Raw genomic sequence first — 25,232 nt, 5'->3', positions numbered from 1 at the left:
GGGATGATTGGGTTTGTGAATTTTAGGAAGAAGGTAGAAGGTAGGGGTGCGGGGTGTTGGTGGGGTCAGGAGGTTAATGGAGTCAGGACGTTAATGGAGTCAGGAGGTTAATGGAGTCAGGAGGTTAATGGAGTCAGGAGGTTAATGGAGTCAGGAGGTTAATGGAGTCAGGAGGTTAATGGAGTCAGGAGGTTAATGGAGTCAGGAGGTTAATGGAGTCAGGAGGTTAATGGAGTCAGGAGGTTAATGGAGTCAGGAGGTTAATGGAGTCAGGAGGTTAATGGAGTCAGGAGGTTAATGGAGTCAGGAGGTTAATGGAGTCAGGAGGTTAATGGAGTCAGGAGGTTAATGGAGTCAGGAGGTTAATGGAGTCAGGAGGTTAATGGAGTCAGGAGGTTAATGGAGTCAGGAGGTTAATGGAGTCAGGAGGTTAATGGAGTCAGGAGGTTAATGGAGTCAGGAGGTTAATGGAGTCAGGAGGTTAATGGAGTCAGGAGGTTAATGGAGTCAGGAGGTTAATGGAGTCAGGAGGTTAATGGAGTCAGGAGGTTAATGGAGTCAGGAGGTTAATGGAGTCAGGAGGTTAATGGAGTCAGGAGGTTAATGGAGTCAGGAGGTTAATGGAGTCAGGAGGTTAATGGAGTCAGGAGGTTAATGGAGTCAGGAGGTTAATGGAGTCAGGAGGTTAATGGAGTCAGGAGGTTAATGGAGTCAGGAGGTTAATGGAGTCAGGAGGTTAATGGAGTCAGGAGGTTAATGGAGTCAGGAGGTTAATGGAGTCAGGAGGTTAATGGAGTCAGGAGGTTAATGGAGTCAGGAGGTTAATGGAGTCAGGAGGTTAATGGAGTCAGGAGGTTAATGGAGTCAGGAGGTTAATGGAGTCAGGAGGAAGGTTTTGTAGGGGGCCTAAGGTTCTGAGGATTCCTTGAAGCTCCGCCTGGACATCAGGAATGGGATTACCTTGGCAAACTTTGTATGTTGTGTTGTCTGAAAGCTGACGCAGTCCCTCAGCCACATACTCCTGACGATCAAGTACCACGGTTGTGGAACCCTTGTCCACCGGAAGAATGACGATGGATCGGTCAGCCTTCATATCACAGATAGCCTGGACTTCAGCAGTGGTGATGTTGGGAGTAGGATTAAGGTTTTTTAAGATGGATTGAGAGGCAAGGCTGGAAGTCAGAAATTCCAGGAAAGTTTGGAGAGGGTGATTTTGAGGAAGAGGAGGTGGGTCCCACTGTGACGGAGGACGGAACTGTTCCAGGCAGGGTTCAATTTGGAAAGTGTCTTGGGGAGTTGGACCATTAGGAGTAGGATTAGGATCATTTTTCTTCATGGCAAAGTGATATTTCCAGCAGAGAGTACGGGTGTAGGACAGTAAATCTTTGACAAGGGCTGTTTGGTTGAATCTGGGAGTGGGGCTGAAGGTGAGGCCTTTGGATAGGACAGAGGTTTCGGATTGGGAGAGAGGTTTGGAGGAAAGGTTAACTACTGAATTAGGGTGTTGTGGTTCCAGATTGTGTTGATTGGAATTTTGAGGTTTGGGGGGAGTGGAGCTGGAAGTGGGAGATTGAGTAGATGGGAGAGACTGGGTCTGTGTGCAATGAGAGGAGGTTGAGGTTTGCTGGAAAGGTTGTGAAGGGTGAGTGAGTTGCCTTTCCAGAGGTGGGAAACCAGGAGATTGGATAGTTTTTTGAGGTGGAGGGTGGCATGCTGTTCTAATTTGCGATTGGCCTGTAGAAGGATGCTCTGAACAGCCGGTGTGGATGTGGGAGAGGAAAGATTGAGGACTTTTATTAAGGATAGGAGTTGACGGGTGTGTTCATTGGCTGAGTTGATGTGTAGGTGAAGGATTAGGTGGGTGAGGGCAATGGATTGTTCAGTTTGGAACTGGTATAGGGACTGATGGAAAGAAGGATTACAGCCAGAGATGGGAACTTTAAGTGTGAGGCCTTTGGGGGTAATGCCAAATGTCAGATAAGCCTGGGAAAATAAAATATGAGACCTACCAAACAAAAGCGCTGGCAGGTCGATAGACACACAAACACACACACAAAATTCCAGCCTTCGCAACCAACGGCCGCTCCGTCAGGACAGAGGGAAGGAGAGGGAAAGACAAAAGGATGTGGGTTCTAAAGGAGAGGGCAAGAAGTCACTCCAATCCCGGGAGCGGAAAGACCCACCTTAGGGGGAAAAAAGGACGGGTACACACTCTCTCTTTCGCGCGCGCGCACACACACACACACACACACACACACACACACACACACACACACACACATATCCATATCCATACAAATGCCTGCTTGTGTCTGTGTATGTGCGGATGGACAAAGATGATGAGACTTACCAAACAAAAGCGCTGGCAGGTCGATAGACACACAAACAAACAAACATACACACAAAATTCAAGCTTTCGCAACAAACAGTTGCTACTAAGGTAAATCTTTCCACTCCCGGGATTGGAATGACTCCTTACCCTCTCCCTTAAAACCCACATCCTTTTGTCTTTCCCCCTCCTTCCCTCTTTCCCGATGAAGCAACTGTTTGTTGCGAAAGCTTGAATTTTGTGTGTACGTTTGTGTTTGTTTGTTTGTGTGTCTATCGACCTGCCAGCGCTTTTGTTTGGTAAGTCTCTTCATCTTTGTTTTTAGATATATTTTTCCCGCGTGGAATGTTTCCCTCTATTATATTGATTCACACACACACACACACACACACACACACACACACACACACACACACACTCACTCACACTCACACTCTTGTAGGTTGTTTACTGGTAACGATGCAATTCGGAAGCTTATACTCATTTTCTTGTGACACAGGACATTAGGTTTTTGTTGTACTGTAGTTTGCAATAAACCAGCAGAGAGGGTGTGACCACCATGTAAAATAATAAACCTTACTGCAAATTAAAATTGTAATTGTCTGTGCATTGGGGGGGGGGGGGGGAGGGGGGGGGGAGGAAACGCCTGCCAGACACGACCGAAACACTGAGCCCCACGTGCTAAAAGTCATGTGTAGGATGGGACCCACACTCGTGTGAATACTTGACTGAGATTGGGATGATCAGATGCGACAAACCGATAGGCTCAAACGCTGCACATGGTGGCAAGGTATGTCAACAGGTGACGTCACATGTTCAACACTTGTCATCAATTTTTGGGACCCTATGTGTCTTATAATAATTAACTAGTCTCAGCGTCATCTACATCACTTTGGAGTTTTTTAAACATTAGTAAGAATTGCCCTTTATATAGAGAACAAGATCTATCCTATTACATTTCACTGAGATACTCCTGATATTATCTTTGTTCAGATGAACACTGACCATCCAAAACAATATACTTCGTTATATTACTTGAAATGTCTTCATATTACTCACATATCTGAGAACCTATTGCTTATGCTTGGAACTTTATTAAAAGTCTACAGTGTGATACTGTGTCAAATGCTTTCTGAAAATTTAGTAATATGGGATCTGCCCATTCCCTTCATCCATGGTTCGCTCGGTATTATGCAAGGAAAGTACCAGTGAAGTTCTGCATGTGCAATGCTTTCTAAAGCCACATTAAGTTGTGGATGTAAAGTTTCCATTACCTATGAAATTTATTATATTTGAACTTGGACTATTCTCTAGAACTCTGCAGCAAATGGAATGTAAAGCATATTTGGCAGAAATTTTGTGGATCCATTCTTGAGAGAGTAACAGTAAATGCAAGCTAAGTGCGCACCCAGTGCTGAGGCGTACTCTCTGTAAACCAAATTGGGTTCCATCTCGACTTGGTGATTCATTTGTTTTCAGCTCTTTCAGCCACTTTTCAAAATTCGAGATGCCTATTTCTGTGTCCTCCCTACAGGTGCTACTGCGACGGCAAAACAATGGTATGCTACAGTCCCCATGCGGTAATGACTTTTTTAAACATGAGATGTAAAATTTCAGCTGTCCGTTTGTTTTCTTCTATTGCCATGCTGCCTCACTGGTCTATGAGTGACTGAATAGAAACCTTTGACCCACTTAGTTATTTTATGTATGATTAGGATAATCTAGGATTCTAGGCAAGATTTTGCACAAACATATGACAGTGGAAGTTGCGTGCTTCATGTGTTGATCTTGCTGTAAATGCATGAATTTCTGCTTACTTTCACCAGCCGAAATTTTTGGCGTTCTTTTTTGAGCTGAGAGTATAACACACTGTTTCCTCATTATTTCCTGAATTTTATTATTAAGCAACCCTAGGTTGTTTCCTTCCTTAATCCACTTAATTTGCACATACATCTCCAGAGCATGATTTACAATCAGTTTAAGCTGAACTCATAATAAGTCTACACCCATCATATTGGAACTAAATGATGTCCATGCATTGTCTCAAGTAGGGTGCTAACAACTGCATATGTGCTCTTTCCACCATAAAAGCTCTTCTAGCTTTCTTGATGAATTTATTAACTTTAGCAACCATCATCGCTGTAGTGACATAAAGATCACTATAGACCTGAAAATGTAGCATCTGACTTATGGCAAAATTTATACGTCTATCTCCCTCTCTCACTACACACACACACACACACACACACACACACACACACACACACACCACCTCCACCTCCCCCCACTCCACCTCCACCTCCCCCCACTCCACCTCCACCTCCCCCCACTCCACCTCCACCTCCCCCCACTCCACCTCCACCTCCCCCCACTCCACCTCCACCTCCCCCCACTCCACCTCCACCTCCCCCCACTCCACCTCCACCTCCCCCCACTCCACCTCCACCTCCCCCCACTCCACCTCCCCCCACTCCACCTCCACCTCCCCCCACTCCACCTCCACCTCCCCCCACTCCACCTCCACCTCCCCCCACTCCACCTCCACCTCCCCCCACTCCACCTCCACCTCCCCCCACTCCACCTCCCTCCACTCCACCTCCACCTCCCCCCACTCCACCTCCCTCCACTCCACCTCCACCTCCCCCCACTCCACCTCCACCTCCCCCACTCCACCTCCACCTCCCCCCACTCCACCTCCACCTCCCCCACTCCACCTCCACCTCCCCCACTCCACCTCCCCCCACTCCACCTCCACCTCCCCCCACTCCACCTCCCCCAACTCCACCTCCACCTCCCCCCACTCCACCCCCACCTCCCCCCACTCCACCTTCCCCCACTCCACCTCCCCCCACTCCACCTCCACCTCCCCCCACTCCACCTCCACCTCCCCCCACTCCACCTCCACCTCCCCCCACTCCACCTCCACCTCCCCCCACTCCACCTCCTCCCCCCCAAAAACCTCCACCTCCCCCCACTCCGACTCCACCTCCCCACACTCCGACTCCACCTCCCCCCACTCCGACTCCACCTCCCCCCACTCCGACTCCACCTCCCCCCACTCCCACTCCACCTCCCCCCACTCCCACTCCACCTCCCCCCACTCCGACTCCACATCCCCCCACTCCGACTCCACATCCCCCCACTCCGACTCCACCTCCCCCCACTCCGACTCCACCTCCCCCCACTCCGACTCCACCTCCCCCCACTCCGACTCCACCTCCCCCCACTCCTACTCCACCTCCCCCCACTCCGACTCCACCTCCCCCCACTCCGACTCCACCTCCCCCCCTACAACTCCGACTCCACCTCCCCCCCTACAACTCCGACTCCACCTCCCCCCCCACAACTCCGACTCCACCTCCCCCCCCCACTCCGACTCCACCTCCCCCCACTCCGACTCCACCTCCCCCATCCCAACTCCACCTCCACTCCACCACACTCCAATCCAACTCCACCTCCACTCCACTCCACCACACTCCAATCCAACTCCACCTCCACTCCACTCCACCACACTCCAATCCAACTCCACCTCCACTCCACTCCACCACACTCCAATCCAACTCCACCTCCACTCCACTCCACCACACTCCAATCCAACTCCACCTCCACTCCACTCCACCACACTCCAATCCAACTCCACCCGACCCCACCCCACCCCACCCCACTCCAATCCAACTCCACCCGACCCCACCCCACCCCACCTCACTCCAATCCAACTCCACCCGACCCCACCCCACCCCACCCCACTCCAATCCAACTCCACCCGACCCCACCCCACCCCACCTCACTCCAATCCAACTCCACCCGACCCCACCCCACCCCACCTCACTCCAATCCAACTCCACCCGACCCCACCCCACCCCACCCCACTCCAACTCCACCCGACCCCACCCCACCCCACCCCACTCCAATCCAACTCCACCCGACCCCACCCCACCCCACTCCACTCCAATCCAATCCAACTCCACCCGACCCCACCCCACCCCACTCCACTCCACTCCAATCCAACTCCACCCGACCCCACCCCACCCCACTCCACTCCACTCCAATCCAACTCCACCCGACCCCACCCCACCCCACTCCACTCCAATCCAACTCCACCTCCCCAGCTCCCGCCTCTCCCCAGCTCCCGCCTCTCCCCAGCTCCCGCCTCTCCCCAGCTCCCGCCTCTCCCCAGCTCCCGCCTCTCCCCAGCTCCCGCCTCTCCCCAGCTCCCGCCTCTCCCCAGCTCCCGCCTCTCCCCAGCTCCCGCCTCTCCCCAGCTCCCGCCTCTCCCCAGCTCCCGCCTCTCCCCAGCTCCCGCCTCTCCCCAGCTCCCGCCTCTCCCCAGCTCCCGCCTCTCCCCAGCTCCCGCCTCTCCCCAGCTCCCGCCTCTCCCCAGCTCCCGCCTCTCCCCAGCTCCCGCCTCTCCCCAGCTCCCGCCTCTCCCCAGCTCCCGCCTCTCCCCAGCTCCCGCCTCTCCCCAGCTCCCGCCTCTCCCCAGCTCCCGCCTCTCCCCAGCTCCCGCCTCTCCCCAGCTCCCGCCTCTCCCCAGCTCCCGCCTCTCCCCAGCTCCCGCCTCTCCCCAGCTCCCGCCTCTCCCCAGCTCCCGCCTCTCCCCAGCTCCCGCCTCTCCCCAGCTCCCGCCTCTCCCCAGCTCCCGCCTCTCCCCAGCTCCCGCCTCTCCCCAGCTCCCGCCTCTCCCCAGCTCCCGCCTCTCCCCAGCTCCCGCCTCTCCCCAGCTCCCGCCTCTCCCCAGCTCCCGCCTCTCCCCAGCTCCCGCCTCTCCCCAGCTCCCGCCTCTCCCCAGCTCCCGCCTCTCCCCAGCTCCCGCCTCTCCCCAGCTCCCGCCTCTCCCCAGCTCCCGCCTCTCCCCAGCTCCCGCCTCTCCCCAGCTCCCGCCTCTCCCCAGCTCCCGCCTCTCCCCAGCTCCCGCCTCTCCCCAGCTCCCGCCTCTCCCCAGCTCCCGCCTCTCCCCAGCTCCCGCCTCTCCCCAGCTCCCGCCTCTCCCCAGCTCCCGCCTCTCCCCAGCTCCCGCCTCTCCCCAGCTCCCGCCTCTCCCCAGCTCCCGCCTCTCCCCAGCTCCCGCCTCTCCCCAGCTCCCGCCTCTCCCCAGCTCCCGCCTCTCCCCAGCTCCCGCCTCTCCCCAGCTCCCGCCTCTCCCCAGCTCCCGCCTCTCCCCAGCTCCCGCCTCTCCCCAGCTCCCGCCTCTCCCCAGCTCCCGCCTCTCCCCAGCTCCCGCCTCTCCCCAGCTCCCGCCTCTCCCCAGCTCCCGCCTCTCCCCAGCTCCCGCCTCTCCCCAGCTCCCGCCTCTCCCCAGCTCCCGCCTCTCCCCAGCTCCCGCCTCTCCCCAGCTCCCGCCTCTCCCCAGCTCCCGCCTCTCCCCAGCTCCCGCCTCTCCCCAGCTCCCGCCTCTCCCCAGCTCCCGCCTCTCCCCAGCTCCCGCCTCTCCCCAGCTCCCGCCTCTCCCCAGCTCCCGCCTCTCCCCAGCTCCCGCCTCTCCCCAGCTCCCGCCTCTCCCCAGCTCCCGCCTCTCCCCAGCTCCCGCCTCTCCCCAGCTCCCGCCTCTCCCCAGCTCCCGCCTCTCCCCAGCTCCCGCCTCTCCCCAGCTCCCGCCTCTCCCCAGCTCCCGCCTCTCCCCAGCTCCCGCCTCTCCCCAGCTCCCGCCTCTCCCCAGCTCCCGCCTCTCCCCAGCTCCCGCCTCTCCCCAGCTCCCGCCTCTCCCCAGCTCCCGCCTCTCCCCAGCTCCCGCCTCTCCCCAGCTCCCGCCTCTCCCCAGCTCCCGCCTCTCCCCAGCTCCCGCCTCTCCCCAGCTCCCGCCTCTCCCCAGCTCCCGCCTCTCCCCAGCTCCCGCCTCTCCCCAGCTCCCGCCTCTCCCCAGCTCCCGCCTCTCCCCAGCTCCCGCCTCTCCCCAGCTCCCGCCTCTCCCCAGCTCCCGCCTCTCCCCAGCTCCCGCCTCTCCCCAGCTCCCGCCTCTCCCCAGCTCCCGCCTCTCCCCAGCTCCCGCCTCTCCCCAGCTCCCGCCTCTCCCCAGCTCCCGCCTCTCCCCAGCTCCCGCCTCTCCCCAGCTCCCGCCTCTCCCCAGCTCCCGCCTCTCCCCAGCTCCCGCCTCTCCCCAGCTCCCGCCTCTCCCCAGCTCCCGCCTCTCCCCAGCTCCCGCCTCTCCCCAGCTCCCGCCTCTCCCCAGCTCCCGCCTCTCCCCAGCTCCCGCCTCTCCCCAGCTCCCGCCTCTCCCCAGCTCCCGCCTCTCCCCAGCTCCCGCCTCTCCCCAGCTCCCGCCTCTCCCCAGCTCCCGCCTCTCCCCAGCTCCCGCCTCTCCCCAGCTCCCGCCTCTCCCCAGCTCCCGCCTCTCCCCAGCTCCCGCCTCTCCCCAGCTCCCGCCTCTCCCCAGCTCCCGCCTCTCCCCAGCTCCCGCCTCTCCCCAGCTCCCGCCTCTCCCCAGCTCCCGCCTCTCCCCAGCTCCCGCCTCTCCCCAGCTCCCGCCTCTCCCCAGCTCCCGCCTCTCCCCAGCTCCCGCCTCTCCCCAGCTCCCGCCTCTCCCCAGCTCCCGCCTCTCCCCAGCTCCCGCCTCTCCCCAGCTCCCGCCTCTCCCCAGCTCCCGCCTCTCCCCAGCTCCCGCCTCTCCCCAGCTCCCGCCTCTCCCCAGCTCCCGCCTCTCCCCAGCTCCCGCCTCTCCCCAGCTCCCGCCTCTCCCCAGCTCCCGCCTCTCCCCAGCTCCCGCCTCTCCCCAGCTCCCGCCTCTCCCCAGCTCCCGCCTCTCCCCAGCTCCCGCCTCTCCCCAGCTCCCGCCTCTCCCCAGCTCCCGCCTCTCCCCAGCTCCCGCCTCTCCCCAGCTCCCGCCTCTCCCCAGCTCCCGCCTCTCCCCAGCTCCCGCCTCTCCCCAGCTCCCGCCTCTCCCCAGCTCCCGCCTCTCCCCAGCTCCCGCCTCTCCCCAGCTCCCGCCTCTCCCCAGCTCCCGCCTCTCCCCAGCTCCCGCCTCTCCCCAGCTCCCGCCTCTCCCCAGCTCCCGCCTCTCCCCAGCTCCCGCCTCTCCCCAGCTCCCGCCTCTCCCCAGCTCCCGCCTCTCCCCAGCTCCCGCCTCTCCCCAGCTCCCGCCTCTCCCCAGCTCCCGCCTCTCCCCAGCTCCCGCCTCTCCCCAGCTCCCGCCTCTCCCCAGCTCCCGCCTCTCCCCAGCTCCCGCCTCTCCCCAGCTCCCGCCTCTCCCCAGCTCCCGCCTCTCCCCAGCTCCCGCCTCTCCCCAGCTCCCGCCTCTCCCCAGCTCCCGCCTCTCCCCAGCTCCCGCCTCTCCCCAGCTCCCGCCTCTCCCCAGCTCCCGCCTCTCCCCAGCTCCCGCCTCTCCCCAGCTCCCGCCTCTCCCCAGCTCCCGCCTCTCCCCAGCTCCCGCCTCTCCCCAGCTCCCGCCTCTCCCCAGCTCCCGCCTCTCCCCAGCTCCCGCCTCTCCCCAGCTCCCGCCTCTCCCCAGCTCCCGCCTCTCCCCAGCTCCCGCCTCTCCCCAGCTCCCGCCTCTCCCCAGCTCCCGCCTCTCCCCAGCTCCCGCCTCTCCCCAGCTCCCGCCTCTCCCCAGCTCCCGCCTCTCCCCAGCTCCCGCCTCTCCCCAGCTCCCGCCTCTCCCCAGCTCCCGCCTCTCCCCAGCTCCCGCCTCTCCCCAGCTCCCGCCTCTCCCCAGCTCCCGCCTCTCCCCAGCTCCCGCCTCTCCCCAGCTCCCGCCTCTCCCCAGCTCCCGCCTCTCCCCAGCTCCCGCCTCTCCCCAGCTCCCGCCTCTCCCCAGCTCCCGCCTCTCCCCAGCTCCCGCCTCTCCCCAGCTCCCGCCTCTCCCCAGCTCCCGCCTCTCCCCAGCTCCCGCCTCTCCCCAGCTCCCGCCTCTCCCCAGCTCCCGCCTCTCCCCAGCTCCCGCCTCTCCCCAGCTCCCGCCTCTCCCCAGCTCCCGCCTCTCCCCAGCTCCCGCCTCTCCCCAGCTCCCGCCTCTCCCCAGCTCCCGCCTCTCCCCAGCTCCCGCCTCTCCCCAGCTCCCGCCTCTCCCCAGCTCCCGCCTCTCCCCAGCTCCCGCCTCTCCCCAGCTCCCGCCTCTCCCCAGCTCCCGCCTCTCCCCAGCTCCCGCCTCTCCCCAGCTCCCGCCTCTCCCCAGCTCCCGCCTCTCCCCAGCTCCCGCCTCTCCCCAGCTCCCGCCTCTCCCCAGCTCCCGCCTCTCCCCAGCTCCCGCCTCTCCCCAGCTCCCGCCTCTCCCCAGCTCCCGCCTCTCCCCAGCTCCCGCCTCTCCCCAGCTCCCGCCTCTCCCCAGCTCCCGCCTCTCCCCAGCTCCCGCCTCTCCCCAGCTCCCGCCTCTCCCCAGCTCCCGCCTCTCCCCAGCTCCCGCCTCTCCCCAGCTCCCGCCTCTCCCCAGCTCCCGCCTCTCCCCAGCTCCCGCCTCTCCCCAGCTCCCGCCTCTCCCCAGCTCCCGCCTCTCCCCAGCTCCCGCCTCTCCCCAGCTCCCGCCTCTCCCCAGCTCCCGCCTCTCCCCAGCTCCCGCCTCTCCCCAGCTCCCGCCTCTCCCCAGCTCCCGCCTCTCCCCAGCTCCCGCCTCTCCCCAGCTCCCGCCTCTCCCCAGCTCCCGCCTCTCCCCAGCTCCCGCCTCTCCCCAGCTCCCGCCTCTCCCCAGCTCCCGCCTCTCCCCAGCTCCCGCCTCTCCCCAGCTCCCGCCTCTCCCCAGCTCCCGCCTCTCCCCAGCTCCCGCCTCTCCCCAGCTCCCGCCTCTCCCCAGCTCCCGCCTCTCCCCAGCTCCCGCCTCTCCCCAGCTCCCGCCTCTCCCCAGCTCCCGCCTCTCCCCAGCTCCCGCCTCTCCCCAGCTCCCGCCTCTCCCCAGCTCCCGCCTCTCCCCAGCTCCCGCCTCTCCCCAGCTCCCGCCTCTCCCCAGCTCCCGCCTCTCCCCAGCTCCCGCCTCTCCCCAGCTCCCGCCTCTCCCCAGCTCCCGCCTCTCCCCAGCTCCCGCCTCTCCCCAGCTCCCGCCTCTCCCCAGCTCCCGCCTCTCCCCAGCTCCCGCCTCTCCCCAGCTCCCGCCTCTCCCCAGCTCCCGCCTCTCCCCAGCTCCCGCCTCTCCCCAGCTCCCGCCTCTCCCCAGCTCCCGCCTCTCCCCAGCTCCCGCCTCTCCCCAGCTCCCGCCTCTCCCCAGCTCCCGCCTCTCCCCAGCTCCCGCCTCTCCCCAGCTCCCGCCTCTCCCCAGCTCCCGCCTCTCCCCAGCTCCCGCCTCTCCCCAGCTCCCGCCTCTCCCCAGCTCCCGCCTCTCCCCAGCTCCCGCCTCTCCCCAGCTCCCGCCTCTCCCCAGCTCCCGCCTCTCCCCAGCTCCCGCCTCTCCCCAGCTCCCGCCTCTCCCCAGCTCCCGCCTCTCCCCAGCTCCCGCCTCTCCCCAGCTCCCGCCTCTCCCCAGCTCCCGCCTCTCCCCAGCTCCCGCCTCTCCCCAGCTCCCGCCTCTCCCCAGCTCCCGCCTCTCCCCAGCTCCCGCCTCTCCCCAGCTCCCGCCTCTCCCCAGCTCCCGCCTCTCCCCAGCCCCCGCCTCTCCATTTTATAAAACCTTTGACCTTTAGCTAGCAGACAAACATATGCCTTCCGGTCCTGGAAATTGAACTCTGGATGACACTTTGCAGATTGGTAGTATTCCTCAAGGGTGTCCACTCATAGAAGTCTTAAAGCACACTATCCAGGAAATTCTGAGGAAAGAGGCTCTAAAGTTTTAAGTGTAGCTCATATGCACTTCATGTTCGGTCAGAAGTAGCATTCCAGCGTACAGATAAAATAGCTGTCCATAGCTTGCTAGGCTGAATGAGGTTTGATTCTACCTGCAGGCTCAATTTTATTTTGTTTTAAAAATTATAGCAACTCTAAAGTTAATGAACTAAAGCCTTATCAATTAAATTGTAAATAATTTTATTTTGTGAAATGGCTGTCACAGGCTACTTAAAATGTGACTTACACTTGTCAATACTTTCCTTTTAAATGTTGAATAATTTCAAATGCATTTTTAATGGGGGTAAGCTAAAGAATTAATTACTGTCATTACAAAGTTGTTTCAAAATTGGGCGCTATTATAAGCAGTGGTAAGGCTATAAATATTCATTCGAGGAACCAGTGTCTTCATGGAAAAGCAGAGCATAACTGTTGCCCTATTGTATATACAAAAAGGCCGATGGCCAGGAAGTGTCGAGGCCCGCACGGAACTAATCAAACAATAGGCCTTACCTGCTACAGTACCAGTTCATTCCTGACTTTTGCAGACACTGGAGTGTTCTGTACTGTGAAATATTATCAGAATTATTACAATATTGTGAATTAAAAATGTCTGTCAATGAAGACAATGCGAAAGATTCAGAAACTGCAGATTCATTATACAGTGAAGTGTCGAAGGTGATGTTAAAAGATGTATTTGATTTACAGTAGAGTCTCGATTATCCAATCTTCGGTTATCTGACCTTCTGTGTTGTCCGACCCTTTCACCGCACTGGCTGTGCGCCAGCCGACGACAGGTCAGTGACTAACATGTTTGTTGATTCTCGGTTCATTGTCACCGTCTGCTACTCGCCACTCCTCAGTGCTAACTTAGATCTGTATTGGAGTGGACGTGTTGAACTTTGTTTATTGTAAAAATTTGTGGTGATGGCTTCAAAACGGAAAAGGGTGGTCGTTTCAATGGAAGAAAAACTTCAAGCTTTAAAAAGAATAGACAATGGTGAAACTTTATTAAAAGTGGCGCAAGATTATAGCGTTGGGAAAACAACAGTTGGAGACTGGAAAAGGAACCGCAATGAAATTGAGGAGTGGTGTTCTCAGCGAGCAACCTCTGCTGTTTTGGAAGATGGAAAACCATGAAAAAATGTGATGATGAAAAAGTAAGTGAAGCTTTGTTTCTATGGTTTACTCAACATAGAGATAAAGGTGTACCCATGTCGAGACCTGTTTTGCGGGAAAAAGCCTTAAAGTTTCATAACGAACCAAACGAAGGTGAACCTGATTTCACAGCTAGTGTAAGCTGGCTTGATAGATGGAAGAAAAGATACGGAATTTGGCTACTTAATGTCTGTGATGAAAAGCTTTCAGCAAATTTTGGAGCTGTTCAGTTGTTTAGGAATGAACTTCACAAGGTATTGGACAAGGAAAACCTAACAGGCGATCAAATTTTTAACTGTGGCGAGACTGGTCTCAATTACAAAATGTTACCGGAAAAACATTAGCGTCAAAGACCGAAAAGGCAGTGCCAGGCTACAAACGTAGCAAAGAAATAGTGACGATTCTTGAATGCAGTAACGCCACAGCAAATTTGAAAATGAAACTGTCTATGATAGGTAAGCCAAAAAAACTGAGAGCATTTAAAAATGTATCTAAAAATGCTTTACCAGTGAAATACTACAACCAAAAAAGTGCTTTGATGAGCTCAGACATTTTTAAAGAATTGTTTTTAACAAGTTCGTGCCACAAACTAAAAAGTTTTTGAAAGCAAACAACTTGCCCCGCAAAGCACTGTTGCTTCTAGACAATGCCACTTGTCATCCTAATGAAGATGAACTTAAAGATCAAGATATAAAGGCCATGTTTTTGCCTCCAAGTGTCACATCCTTATATCAGCCTATGAACCAAGGGACCTTAGAGACACTGAAGAGAAACTACCGCAGAAACTTGCTTTCCTCTTTAATTAATGCTATGGACAATGGAGAAAACATGCTAGAGCAGTTGTGCCGTATTAATTTGAAAGATGTAGCTTATGACGTGGCCCAGTCTTGGGGGAGTGTTGGAACAAATACAATTGCAAAATCCTGGAGAATTTTTGCTACAGGAAAATCAAGAAAATTCTCCAGCTGATGAAAATCTACAGCAGCAGACCGAACCAGAAAATACTACCCTACTTTCATTGTTACGAAAAGTTCCGGGATGTGCTGATGCTGCAGAAGGTGTCATAAATGAATGGATTGTCCAAGATGAAGAATTTGAAGTGACAGATGAAGAAATAGTCAACATGGTAAACAAAAAAGAAGATGAAGAAGAAGCAGATGTAGTGGAGGAAAGTGCACTCAAGATTTCTCACAACAAAGGACACAAGTCTATAGAAACTGCTTTAAAATATGTAGAGCAACTGGAGGATACATTGTCTACCGAGGTTTTACTTCCAGAATGAGATTTTTACTCTGCAGCGGAGTGTGCGCTGATATGAAACTTCCTGGCAGATTAAAACTGTGCTCAACCGAGACTCGAACTCGGACCCTTTGCCTTTCGCGGGCAAGTGCTCTACCATCTGAGCTACCAAAGCACGACTCACGCCCGGTCCTCACAGCTTTACTTCTGCCAGTATCTCATCTCCTACCTTCCAAACTTCACAGAAGCTCTCCTGCGAACCTTGGAGAACTAGCACTCCTGAAAGAAAGGATACTGCGGAGTCATCGCTTAGCCACAGCCTAGAAACATCCCTCAGGCCTACTTTAATTTTTGTCCCCCCTCCCCTGTGTTTTCCGACCTTCTCGCTTATCCCACCTTGTCGCGGCCGGTTTAGGTCGGATAATTGAGACTCTACTGTATTATGAAAACTTACTTGCTGCAAATAATGTGATTGGATCAGAATCTTCAACTACAATTTCTCATGAAGCAGTGTTGATGGGTGAAGAAGTTTGCAGTCATGCTATGGACATGTTGGCTGAAAAAATATTTGTGATCGATGATGAACTTGCTCACAAAAATGAAAACTGTGAAGGTGAACATTTTGAAAGGTATGAAGACCACAGCTCATTGGATGAATATGAACTAGAAGAAAAGAAGACGAGAAGTAGACCATCTTTCTTTGGATTGCAGAATTAACATTGTTATATGTGGAAACTGCAAACATCATAAGAAAGGATGCAGACACTTAAGAAAGAACCAATACTTATCCCAATGGGATATCAATTTGATACGTATGCAGCAATCAGTTTCTGGATGTATGATTGTTTTGTTGAGGACTGAGAGAATTATCAGCAAGTGACTACATGGAATTTACAACAGTGGACCTTAGCAGCGGCACGGCAGTTTATAGATTTTGAATTTAAAGCTTCTGACAGCTGGGGTCATAGATTCAAAAATAAGCATGAAATTCATCAGTGAAGAGCGACAAGATTTGTTTCAAGAAAATAAACAGAGACAATAGAATAAACCGTGGCTGCTGCAGACACTTTTCGAATTCAGACATTAAAAATGATATTGAATTTCAAGAAAGATTTTGTCATCAACACTGACCGGACAGTTATTTATTGCAGGATATTTAAAAATTCATTTTGTGTTCTATTTTTACCATTCTCTTGTAAAGTACTTCAGTTTAGATTGCCTTTTCTTTCCAGGATGTCAGTATCAGTCAGTGTACAACAGGACTCTGGCTGTCAAAGGAAGCAAAACTATTTTTGTTAAAAGACACAACATTTACAAGAGGCAGTCAGTCTCTTTGGTCCCCGAGTTCAGAAAACAGTAAAAGGATATGAGCAAAATTATAAAAATATTGTAATAATATTTCCAAATCTGGGAAGCAAAGGACAGAACTATATACTGACTTTCTCAACTGGTGTTGGAAGCCTTTTTTGGGTCAAGAACAGTTTCTGTTAATTATTGACTCTTGGGGTTGACAAGCAAAGCCTGAATTATACGACATAGTCTTTCAGGATGAGGAGGAATCACCAACATAAACGATTAAAGTGATTCCTCCAAAATGTACTTCACTTTTTCAATCACTTGACATCTATTTTTACAGACTAGTAAAAAAATCTGATAAAGTATGTACAACATTTTGATTATTTTATTGAAAATAATAGAGAAATTCTTGTGAAGGCTGTGTAAAAATAAATCAATAGTTCATCATAAGCTATCATCGTCAATTTTAAGGAAATAATCCAGTATGCCTGGTATGCTTCCAGGCTTTCTTATGAAAGAGCAGATTTCAGGATGTCAACGAAATATATTTTTGAACAGATCTTATAAAAAATGATGTTCCTGTAAACAGCGGTCCTTCATAAATTGTTTTCAATGTTCTTATGAAAATTATTATTCTGGTGCTTGCATATAAAATACAAAATTGACGAATGATGTGACTTACCAAATGAAAGTGCTGGCAGGTCGACAGACACACAAACATACACACAAAATTGAAGCTTTCGCAATAAACTGTTGCCTCATCAGGAAAGAGGGAAGGAGAGGGAAAGACGAAAGGATGTGGGTTTTAAGGGAGAGGGTAAGGAGTCATTCCAATCCCGGGAGCGGAAAGACTTACCTTAGGGGGAAAAAAGGACGGGTATACACTCGCTCGCGCGCGTGCACACAAACATATCCATCCACACATATACAGACACAAGCAGACATATTTAAAGACAAAGAGTTTGTGTGTGTGTGTGTGTGTGTGTGTGTGTGTGTGTGTGTGTGCGCGCGTGCGTGCATGCGCGAGTGTGTACCCGTCCTTTTTTCCCCCCTAAGGTAAGTCTTTCCGCTCCTGGGATTGGAATGACTCCTTACCCTCTCCCCTTAAAACCCACATCCTTTCGTCTTTCCCTCTCCTTCCCTCTTACCTGATGAGGCAACAGTTTGTTGCGAAAGCTTGAATTTTATTAATTTTCTTCTGTTAAAAATGCATATGAAATTATTCAACTTTTCAGAAAGAAAATATTGATGAGTGTAATTCACATAGCTGTGAAGCCATTTCATAAACAAAATAAAATTATTTAGGATTTAACTGATAACACTTTAGGTCATCAACTTTGTTTTAAAAATTATAACAACTGGTAAACAATTTTAAAAAGAATGAAACCGTACTGGCAGGTAGGAAGGATTGAACTTACTGGCTGAGCTATTTCACTCATCTGCTGCCTTGCTACTTACGACCCGCATATGAGGTGTGTATGAGCTACATTTAAAACTTTAGAGCCTTTTTTTTCAGTATTTTCTAGATAGTGTGCTTTAAGATTCTATGAGTAGACAGTACACCATTGAGATACACTACTAACATGCGAAGTCTCATCCCGAACTGAATTTCCAAGACTGGAAGGTCCCCTTGTAAGATGCTAGGTCCCACAGACAGAAATGATTCACCCACTACACATCAGTATCAGATGGAGGGTAAAACATTCAATGATTAATTTGATTTCATCTAGGACGGCTACTAACATCCAGGTAATTTTGCATTCACACTCAATTTCAAACTCACTAGACATAATATTTTTGCTGTACCAATGAACACTACCCCTCCTTTTATGTCATAGCCTATCTTTCGCATGTATGTTCCGTGCCTCACTAAATATTTTAGAGCTTTCTGCTTTGGATTTCATCCAACTGTCAGTTCAGATTGTCATTTGAACACTACTTTCAAGGAGGGCTGTAAATTCAAAGAATTTTTTTACAAATTTTTTGTCAATTTGCCATTAAAATCTAGCTATTAGAAGTGTATCTGGCTTGTACACTATCAGATTTTGTTCTCTGATTATTGGGTGACGAGCATTCATCCAGAGGACCTCAAAATGGCATATGGCATCTAGCCGCCGCCCCCCCCCCCCCCCTCAAAAAAAAAAAAAAAAAAAAAAAAAAAAAAAAAAAAAAAAAAAAAAAAAAAACCAACCCTCCTTGTCCACTCTGCTACCTGAACAACTGCTTTCTTGTGTAATGTGCCTGAGATCTATTTAGGGGAACCCTACAATTCTTGCCCCATAATGCTGGTCCAGAAATCTGCAGCTAAGACTCGCAGAATAAATTGACCCTCTGGTTGAGACTTTCCACTACACTCCAAATCAAAGAAAGGACTCCTATCGACTTTGGGTACAACACTGCAGATTGTAAGTTCTGCTTGCACCCAACAACCGAGGGCAGCAAATTTTACCAATTCCATCAGCTGCATGCAGAAACTAACTATTGTCGCAGAACCCAAAAGAGAGAGGAGTCTTTGGTGTCAACATGAGCTAAAAGCCTAAAATGACTGCATCCTGCATCTTTGAGAGCCCCAGGCAGAGTGCCTCAACATTTTGGATGATGCCCACTGGCAGAAAAACAAAGTGCTCATTGAATTTCTTTCCAGCCGTGAATGCGATTTTCCCTAAGGAGCTTACATAGCAAGGCCACAGTCGCTTCTTCATAATTATTATCCAACTCAAGTGGGCAGCCCTCCAATCTATATAGTTCAGAAAATCTGATGCTGGGAAGGATCCAGATGGCACAATTTGTGAGGCAGCTGTTGAAAAGGAGCATGTTATGGTGGGCAGTGTAGCTTGCCACTGAATGGTCAACAATGCTCTTGGCCACAGTTCAGCAGTGGCCATTCGTTCGGGTGGACAGTTGCTTGTTGGTCATGCACACATCAAGTGCTGCTGGAGAGGAATTGCAGCAGGGCTGGTATGTGAAATGACTGCTTTCACGGGTGACCCTGTCTCTGATAGGATAGGATAAGCATGTGATGGGAGTGGAGTAGGATATGCTGGCTGGATGAATTGGACAGGTCTTGCACCTTGGTCTTCAGTGGAATTCGACCCACGTGACAAGTGGTTGGAGTTAGATGCGGCACATGGATAAATCTGGATTGCATAGATTGGGTCGACAGCAGAATACTATATAGTGAGAGGTGTGTTGGATGTTCCTCACAAGTATAGATAGCCAAAGCTGTAAAGAAAGTCAGACTTTGGAAATGGTGAATTACATTTTCTGTTGTTCTGTTATATGGCAGGCTGTTGTTTCCTCTGTTTGAAAAGCTACATGACTTCTTCCCTCTCACACACTAGATGTCAAGCTAAATGTAAAAGTGAATGGGAGAAAAACTACTGCGACAGATGTGGCAAAGCATGTGATTTGCATCCTCTCTGTCCCAGAGTGTCTTGAGATTTTCATTGTTCAGTGTTGTGTGCATGCTCACTATTTTTGTTATGCACATTTCTACTAATGCAAATTGTGTTCTAATATTTGCCAGTGCTGCTTCCTATGCCCAGTTAAATTCATTACAGTATACCTTGCATTGTCTGTTATAAACCATGTAAACCTTTTGTTTTTCTGTCAGTAATACTGGAATTATTGCAGGGATTTGTTTCACCGTGTTGAAGTAACTTTCTGTGATAAAATGATACCCAACGATCCAGGATTTACGATTGATCTTTCACAGAGGATGACTTATGATCAAATGGCACGAGCTGTCGCCGAACGAGTTGGTGTAGACCCTTACTTGCTTCAGTTCTTTAAGTGTCAAAAGTAAGTTATGTGTAAATTAGAATTAGTGGAGCTAACATCTCCAAAAGTCTACATTTACTTACAGTTCAATTTTTATACTTTCTCAGCTACAAAGATAGTCCTGGAAACCCTCTCCGGTGCACTTATGATGGAACATTAAAAGAATTGCTAGTTTATTGCAAGCCTAAGACGCCTAAGAAAATATTTTATCAGCAGCTTAGTATACGAATTAATGAACTTGAAAACAAGAAACAATTTAAGGTATACAGTGCTGTGGTGCTCTTAAAACCAAATGAGTACATAGATTTTTAACTGTTTAAATGAATTAAAAAGCAAGTGATTGATATGTTAAAAAACATGTTTTCAGTGTATATGGGTAGGCCCAAAATTGAAAGAAGAAAAGGAACTAATACTGTACCCAAATAAAAATGGTACAGTATCAGACCTCTTGGAGGAAGCAAGAAAGCAGGTTGAACTGTCCGAAAATGGGTCTGGAAAACTTAGGTATGATAGTCTTCTCACAGAAGTAACAACTTACATTCACTGTACTGCTCTTGTGCTCTGATTGCCATTTTTTTTTATGTTTAGGATATTTGAAGTAAACTGCAACAAAATTATTTCTGGCCCAAAGGAAGATGGTCCACTAGAAACACTAAACTCTTCTGCTAGTAAAACATTCAGGTGACTACAAAAAAACCAATTGCTTTAGCTAACATATTCAACTATGCAAAATTATTTATATTATGTTTGTATTCAATGGATACAGGATAGAGGAGATACCACGAGATGAACTGCACCTAGCGGATGATGAAATGCTAATGCCAGTTGCCCATTTTTATAAGGACATTTTCTCTACATTTGGCATTCCATTCTTCCTTAAAGTGAAGCATGTAAGTATCATTTTCTTAAACATGAGATTCTTAAGTAATTTGAAGCTATGCACTATTAATGGAAAATTACCATTTAATTGTACATGTACATGGATACTCTGATCTGATCTGTATTTATCAACTTAAAAGTATAGATTCAAAGTTTTAGCATGGTACCTGGTAGTTCTGAGTGAAAAACGAATAATTAAAGGAATAGTATGGTAGAGTGGTGAGTTACCAACAGTCAGCACAATGTAGCCAACTGTGTGTTACCCATTTATGTGGAAGGTACAGAATATTTTACTATGCATAGATACAAAAGTAGTTTCAAGATGAGAAATATGAAATTTCATGGTATTAACAGTTCCTACATATATTGTGGAACTTGTAGTACTATAGTATAGACAATAGCTGATACAACCAAAAGGTACATAAGTTGCTGATATCAGGGTTTATTTGCTAACTGTTTTTGTTATTAGTATATTGAAAGCATATTTTCATTCTTGTTTTCATCAGTATCTTCGATGTTCAAATTATTAATGATTGCTATTAAAATGTCAGTACAATAACTTTACTGCTTATGGTTCTCAAAACTCGTTATATTAAGAGTGCAAGTCTGCTGGCAGTAGGAACAAAATTGAATTGAATTGAATTGAATTTTCCAGGGGGAGCCATTTTCAAAGATTAAAGATAGATTACTGAAGAAATTAGGAATTCAAGAAAAAGAATTTGAGAAGGTAAGTGAATGCTTGTCACATATACAAAATTCTTTTGATTTCATAACTAAGTAGAAAATAACATAACAGTAATTGAGTGAATAGAAATTCTCAGACATTATAATTTGTCTGTATCTGAAGTCTACACTGCATTTTCCCACAGTGATTCTCACAATAATAGGTACATAACAGACTATTATTTAATCCAGGGTTTCTGCTATCAATAATTTTGCAACGAAACTGAACTTCTGTAATATGTCTCCTTGTGATATGTGTAAATGTATTCCTGCCCTTTGCTACCTTCCTACAGCAAACTGTGCATTAATCTAAAGTATATTAATAGGCAACAGTATCATGGCAGTTATGAAAGGCTGTGCAACATCAGAAGTAAACTTTTAATTTATGTTCTGAAGCTTAATGATCTGCAGAAATAAGAGGGTACGGTTACATGGCAAGGTGATTTAAGAAATGCACATTTTCTTTTGTTGGGTTTTGAGAGAGAGTGGCATTACTAGCTACTGGATGAGGTAGCAGAACCAGTTTCGCAAAATAGCAGGTAAATGATGGATAGAGAGAGCAAGCAGTGTTAAGAAACTGATATTTGTATTTCATATTAAATCAAATAGATGTCAGAACTAATAGAAAAAATTGACATTGTAACATATCAACTTAGGTCCTTTTATTGATTGTGAAAAAGTATTAATGAGCTAAAAAGAGTGAAGATACTTCAGTTATTAATCCAAAGTGGTTGTAGTGAAGTTTGTGTGTATCAGAATTTTAGATGCCAGAAAAAAGTCATTTTAGTACTCATGTTGATGACATCATTTTTAAATGTCAGAAGAAATTACATTTCTCTGTAGAGAACACTCTTTGCAGATGCTAGTCATTTTAGCTCAGTCATAGAATAATCCGTTGGAAATACAAATGACTATAACCAGTTGCAGTTATTTGTCTTCCCCCTACACATTTTTGGACAATTATACAGTCTGCATCTGATGGATTGATTTCAGTTTTGAAAAAAAAAAAAAAAAAAAAAGTGGGTTACTTGTAGATTACTTACAGACAGCATCTGGCACTGTTTTTCATTAGTCACAGGCTTCTTTTGTCACATACACTTCTATAAACTGGATTAAGCAAACAAAGACTATCTTTGCAGCCTGTACTAGGTTACAAAAGAAATACAAAATATCATTACATATTTCTACATTGAAGACAAGAAATTATGGCATTCAAAAGTAGTAAGAAAGAAAGACCAATTTAAGAGACTTAACAACAAACAAGCAATAGAAACTGTCAGCAAAGTAATATATTAGATTGTAACGGGACTTCTAACAATGGCACCAGCAGAAACCTCAAAATATTTCACTATCTGTATGTCAATCAAAAGGACCTTCAGATGAATTTACTGGAAACAGAACTCAATTTCTGCAGAGTAATGTAGAATTAATAAATATTTAACATTAATGTGAAAATAATAAACACAGCAGTATGAGGTCTGTTCAAAAAGTGAAGAGAATTTTTATAATTTTGCTTTGTTATATTAGTCAAATTTGCATGATTTTATTGTTTTTGTGTTTGTAAACGTGCCTGAAAAGTATCTCTGTCAGTGGTAGATGTATCAAATATTTAGTCTTTTGTCAGTTGTCAAATAGGTTACATGTTTTTATTGTAGGAAAGTTCTTGTAGAATGTAAATACATTAGGATTGAAGGGTACCACTAAGAGAAAAACAAAAGTGTTGAGTTGTTGATAGGCACACAAAAAAGAGAGAGAGAGGAAACTTCCTAGCCCCCCCCCCCCCCCCCCACACACACACACACACACACACACACACACACACACACAATGCCCATACATTGTGCTGGCTAGAGGCCACTTAGGAGCATAGTTGGTGCGCGTGGGGGGGGGGGGGTCACATTCATCAAATTTTACTCTAGCTTGTCAAAGGATAACTCCAAAAGATAGCAAGTTTTCTTTCTTTTGTGTGTGCCTATCAACTACTAAATACTTCTGCTTTACATGATTTTTGCAAATCATCGTCTTGAACAGTTTCCAGCCACAGGCTGGGTCTGTTTGGAATACAAGCCTCACTATCTAGTCTTGTTTTCCCACCATCTTTCTGTTTTTACCCTGGTCCAGTCCTCATCTCTTTTCGCCACACACTTCTCCACACCTTTCAGCCATCCATCCATCCCTTGGTATTATTTGTTTCCTTCCCATTTGCATTTCATGTATCTTATTGGGGATACTCCCATTTTCCATTCTCTTTAAGTGTCGATACTATCTTATCCTTGATATTTCTATCCCGCTCTGCAAGGGTTCCTCTTTCACTATTTCCCCTATCCTTCCATTCCTCATTGTATTTTTCTTTGTTGCTTTTATTCTACTTCTGTGGAATGTAACAATATTATGAAAAGGAAAGTTGCTTCTCACCCTGTAGCGGTGATGCTGAGTCATCCTTCATTTCAATGACTGTTTCACAGCCCATTCCATATTAATCCTTCCCACCAACACCAGCTTTTCTGAATTGTGCAGGTGAGAACTTTGCCTGCAATACATCTTACCTTCCTGTAACCCTCAACCTTCGTTAGTCACTGACCTCATCCATCCAGCCCCTTCCCTGTTCCCATTCCAGCACTACACAGCCCTCATTCCACCATCGCACCCAGTCTTTTTACTTCTCTCCTTTTCTGCAAACTCACTCCCCACCTCTCCCCTGTCCTCTGTCTAAACTGCAGCACTTCACTGTCTGCCACCCCTACCCTACTATCCCTCCCCCTCCCTGCTCCAGCCTCCTCCTTACCACCACCCAGTCACCCCTACCATCATGCACTGGTGCTGCTGCTCGCAGTGTGGTTTCAGTTGCCTGAAACTGCAGTTTTTGTGTGTGTGTGTGTGTGTGTGTGTGTGTGTGTGTGTGTGTGTGTGTGTGTGTGGTTTTTTTTTTTTTTTTTTACAAAGGCCTTACTGGCTTAGGGATTCATTTGTGACAGTCTTTTTTGTTTTGCTTGTTAGCAATTCAGCATCTCTGCTATGCGATGAGTAGAGTAGCAACTTTCCTTTTCACAATATTATTACATTCCATCCTAGATTTTCCACTAATTTTGAGGAACTTCATTTCACATGGCTGTAATCCTCTTTTCATCTCTCTTCTTCATTACCAATGTTTTGGATGCATAGCTCAGTATTGGGATGTAGTAACTTCTTTATATTACATCTTTGCTTTTTTGTGGGATGTCTTTGTTCCAAACGAGACTCCTAACACATCACAGGAATTCTTCTGTCTACCGTGTTCTCTGATTTTTCTTGTTTATCCCGTTTTCCTCTATCAGACTTCTCAAGTACTTGACATGTTCCACCTTCTTCAGTTTGTTGACCTCCAATCCTTATTCCACTAGTTGGTCTATCTCTCTTTCTAGTTGTAACTGTGATCTCACATTTGTTTATAATTAAATTCAGTCCATATTGTCTCACAATTTTTTCCCAAGTATCCAGCTGTTCCTGAATATCCTCCAGAATATAAAAGTCAAGTTTCTACAATCCTTCCTGTGTCAGGTGCTCCCCCCACCCCCCTGCATTGTTAACTTCAACCTCCTTCAATCTGTTTCACCTCTAAGGCTTTGCGGATTAGCAAGTGCTCAAAGTACTTCTTCCACACAATCTTCAGTGCCTCATTATTAACTGCTTTCCCATTTCTGTTAATCATTGTTTTATCCTCTCTCAAATCTCTTCTCTTACTTTTGACCATTCTATATAGTACTTTCTTTATTTCCTATGCTATCTTCCTCCATCTTTGTCCATTCTTCCATCCACAATCTTTTCCCCTCAGCAACTGTCTTATTTGCCACTTTCTTCTATTTCTTATGCTCCTCTCTTGCTGCTGAATTCCTTTCCACAGTTGGAAGACCTTGTTCTTCTTCCCACCTTTCTTGTGTTTGCATTAAATTTAGTTGTATAAAAACAAATCAAAGACTTTGTATTAAATTTTACCATAAGAATGGAATTGAGTGCACCAAGTTTCAGAAATGTTATCTTGATGGGTCTGCTATGAATAAAACTAGTATTTATGAGGGTATAAGTGTTTAAAGCTTTTGTTAACGATTCTGTCAACAGTTGCAGTATTTGTATTGGGTGACTAGTTTTGAACTATACAGGGTTGTTTTCAAGCCTG

General features: G+C 49.5%; 1 protein-coding gene across 1 annotated transcript in view; it reads left to right on the top strand.

The window, feature by feature from the left end:
* Window positions 1-25,232, top strand: part of LOC124777877 (ubiquitin carboxyl-terminal hydrolase 7) — a 224,165-nt gene that overhangs the window by 142,217 nt on the left and 56,716 nt on the right. The window contains exons 16-21 of the mRNA XM_047253417.1: window positions 19,331-19,498; window positions 19,585-19,738; window positions 19,845-19,981; window positions 20,066-20,158; window positions 20,244-20,367; window positions 21,012-21,083. Coding sequence (XP_047109373.1) covers window positions 19,331-19,498; window positions 19,585-19,738; window positions 19,845-19,981; window positions 20,066-20,158; window positions 20,244-20,367; window positions 21,012-21,083 — 748 coding nt within the window. The remainder of the gene's footprint in view (window positions 1-19,330; window positions 19,499-19,584; window positions 19,739-19,844; window positions 19,982-20,065; window positions 20,159-20,243; window positions 20,368-21,011; window positions 21,084-25,232) is intronic.

This window comes from Schistocerca piceifrons, chromosome 2, assembly GCF_021461385.2.
Source record: "Schistocerca piceifrons isolate TAMUIC-IGC-003096 chromosome 2, iqSchPice1.1, whole genome shotgun sequence".
Classification (NCBI taxonomy): domain Eukaryota; kingdom Metazoa; phylum Arthropoda; class Insecta; order Orthoptera; family Acrididae; genus Schistocerca; species Schistocerca piceifrons.
This window is presented reverse-complemented; position numbering and strand designations above follow the sequence as displayed.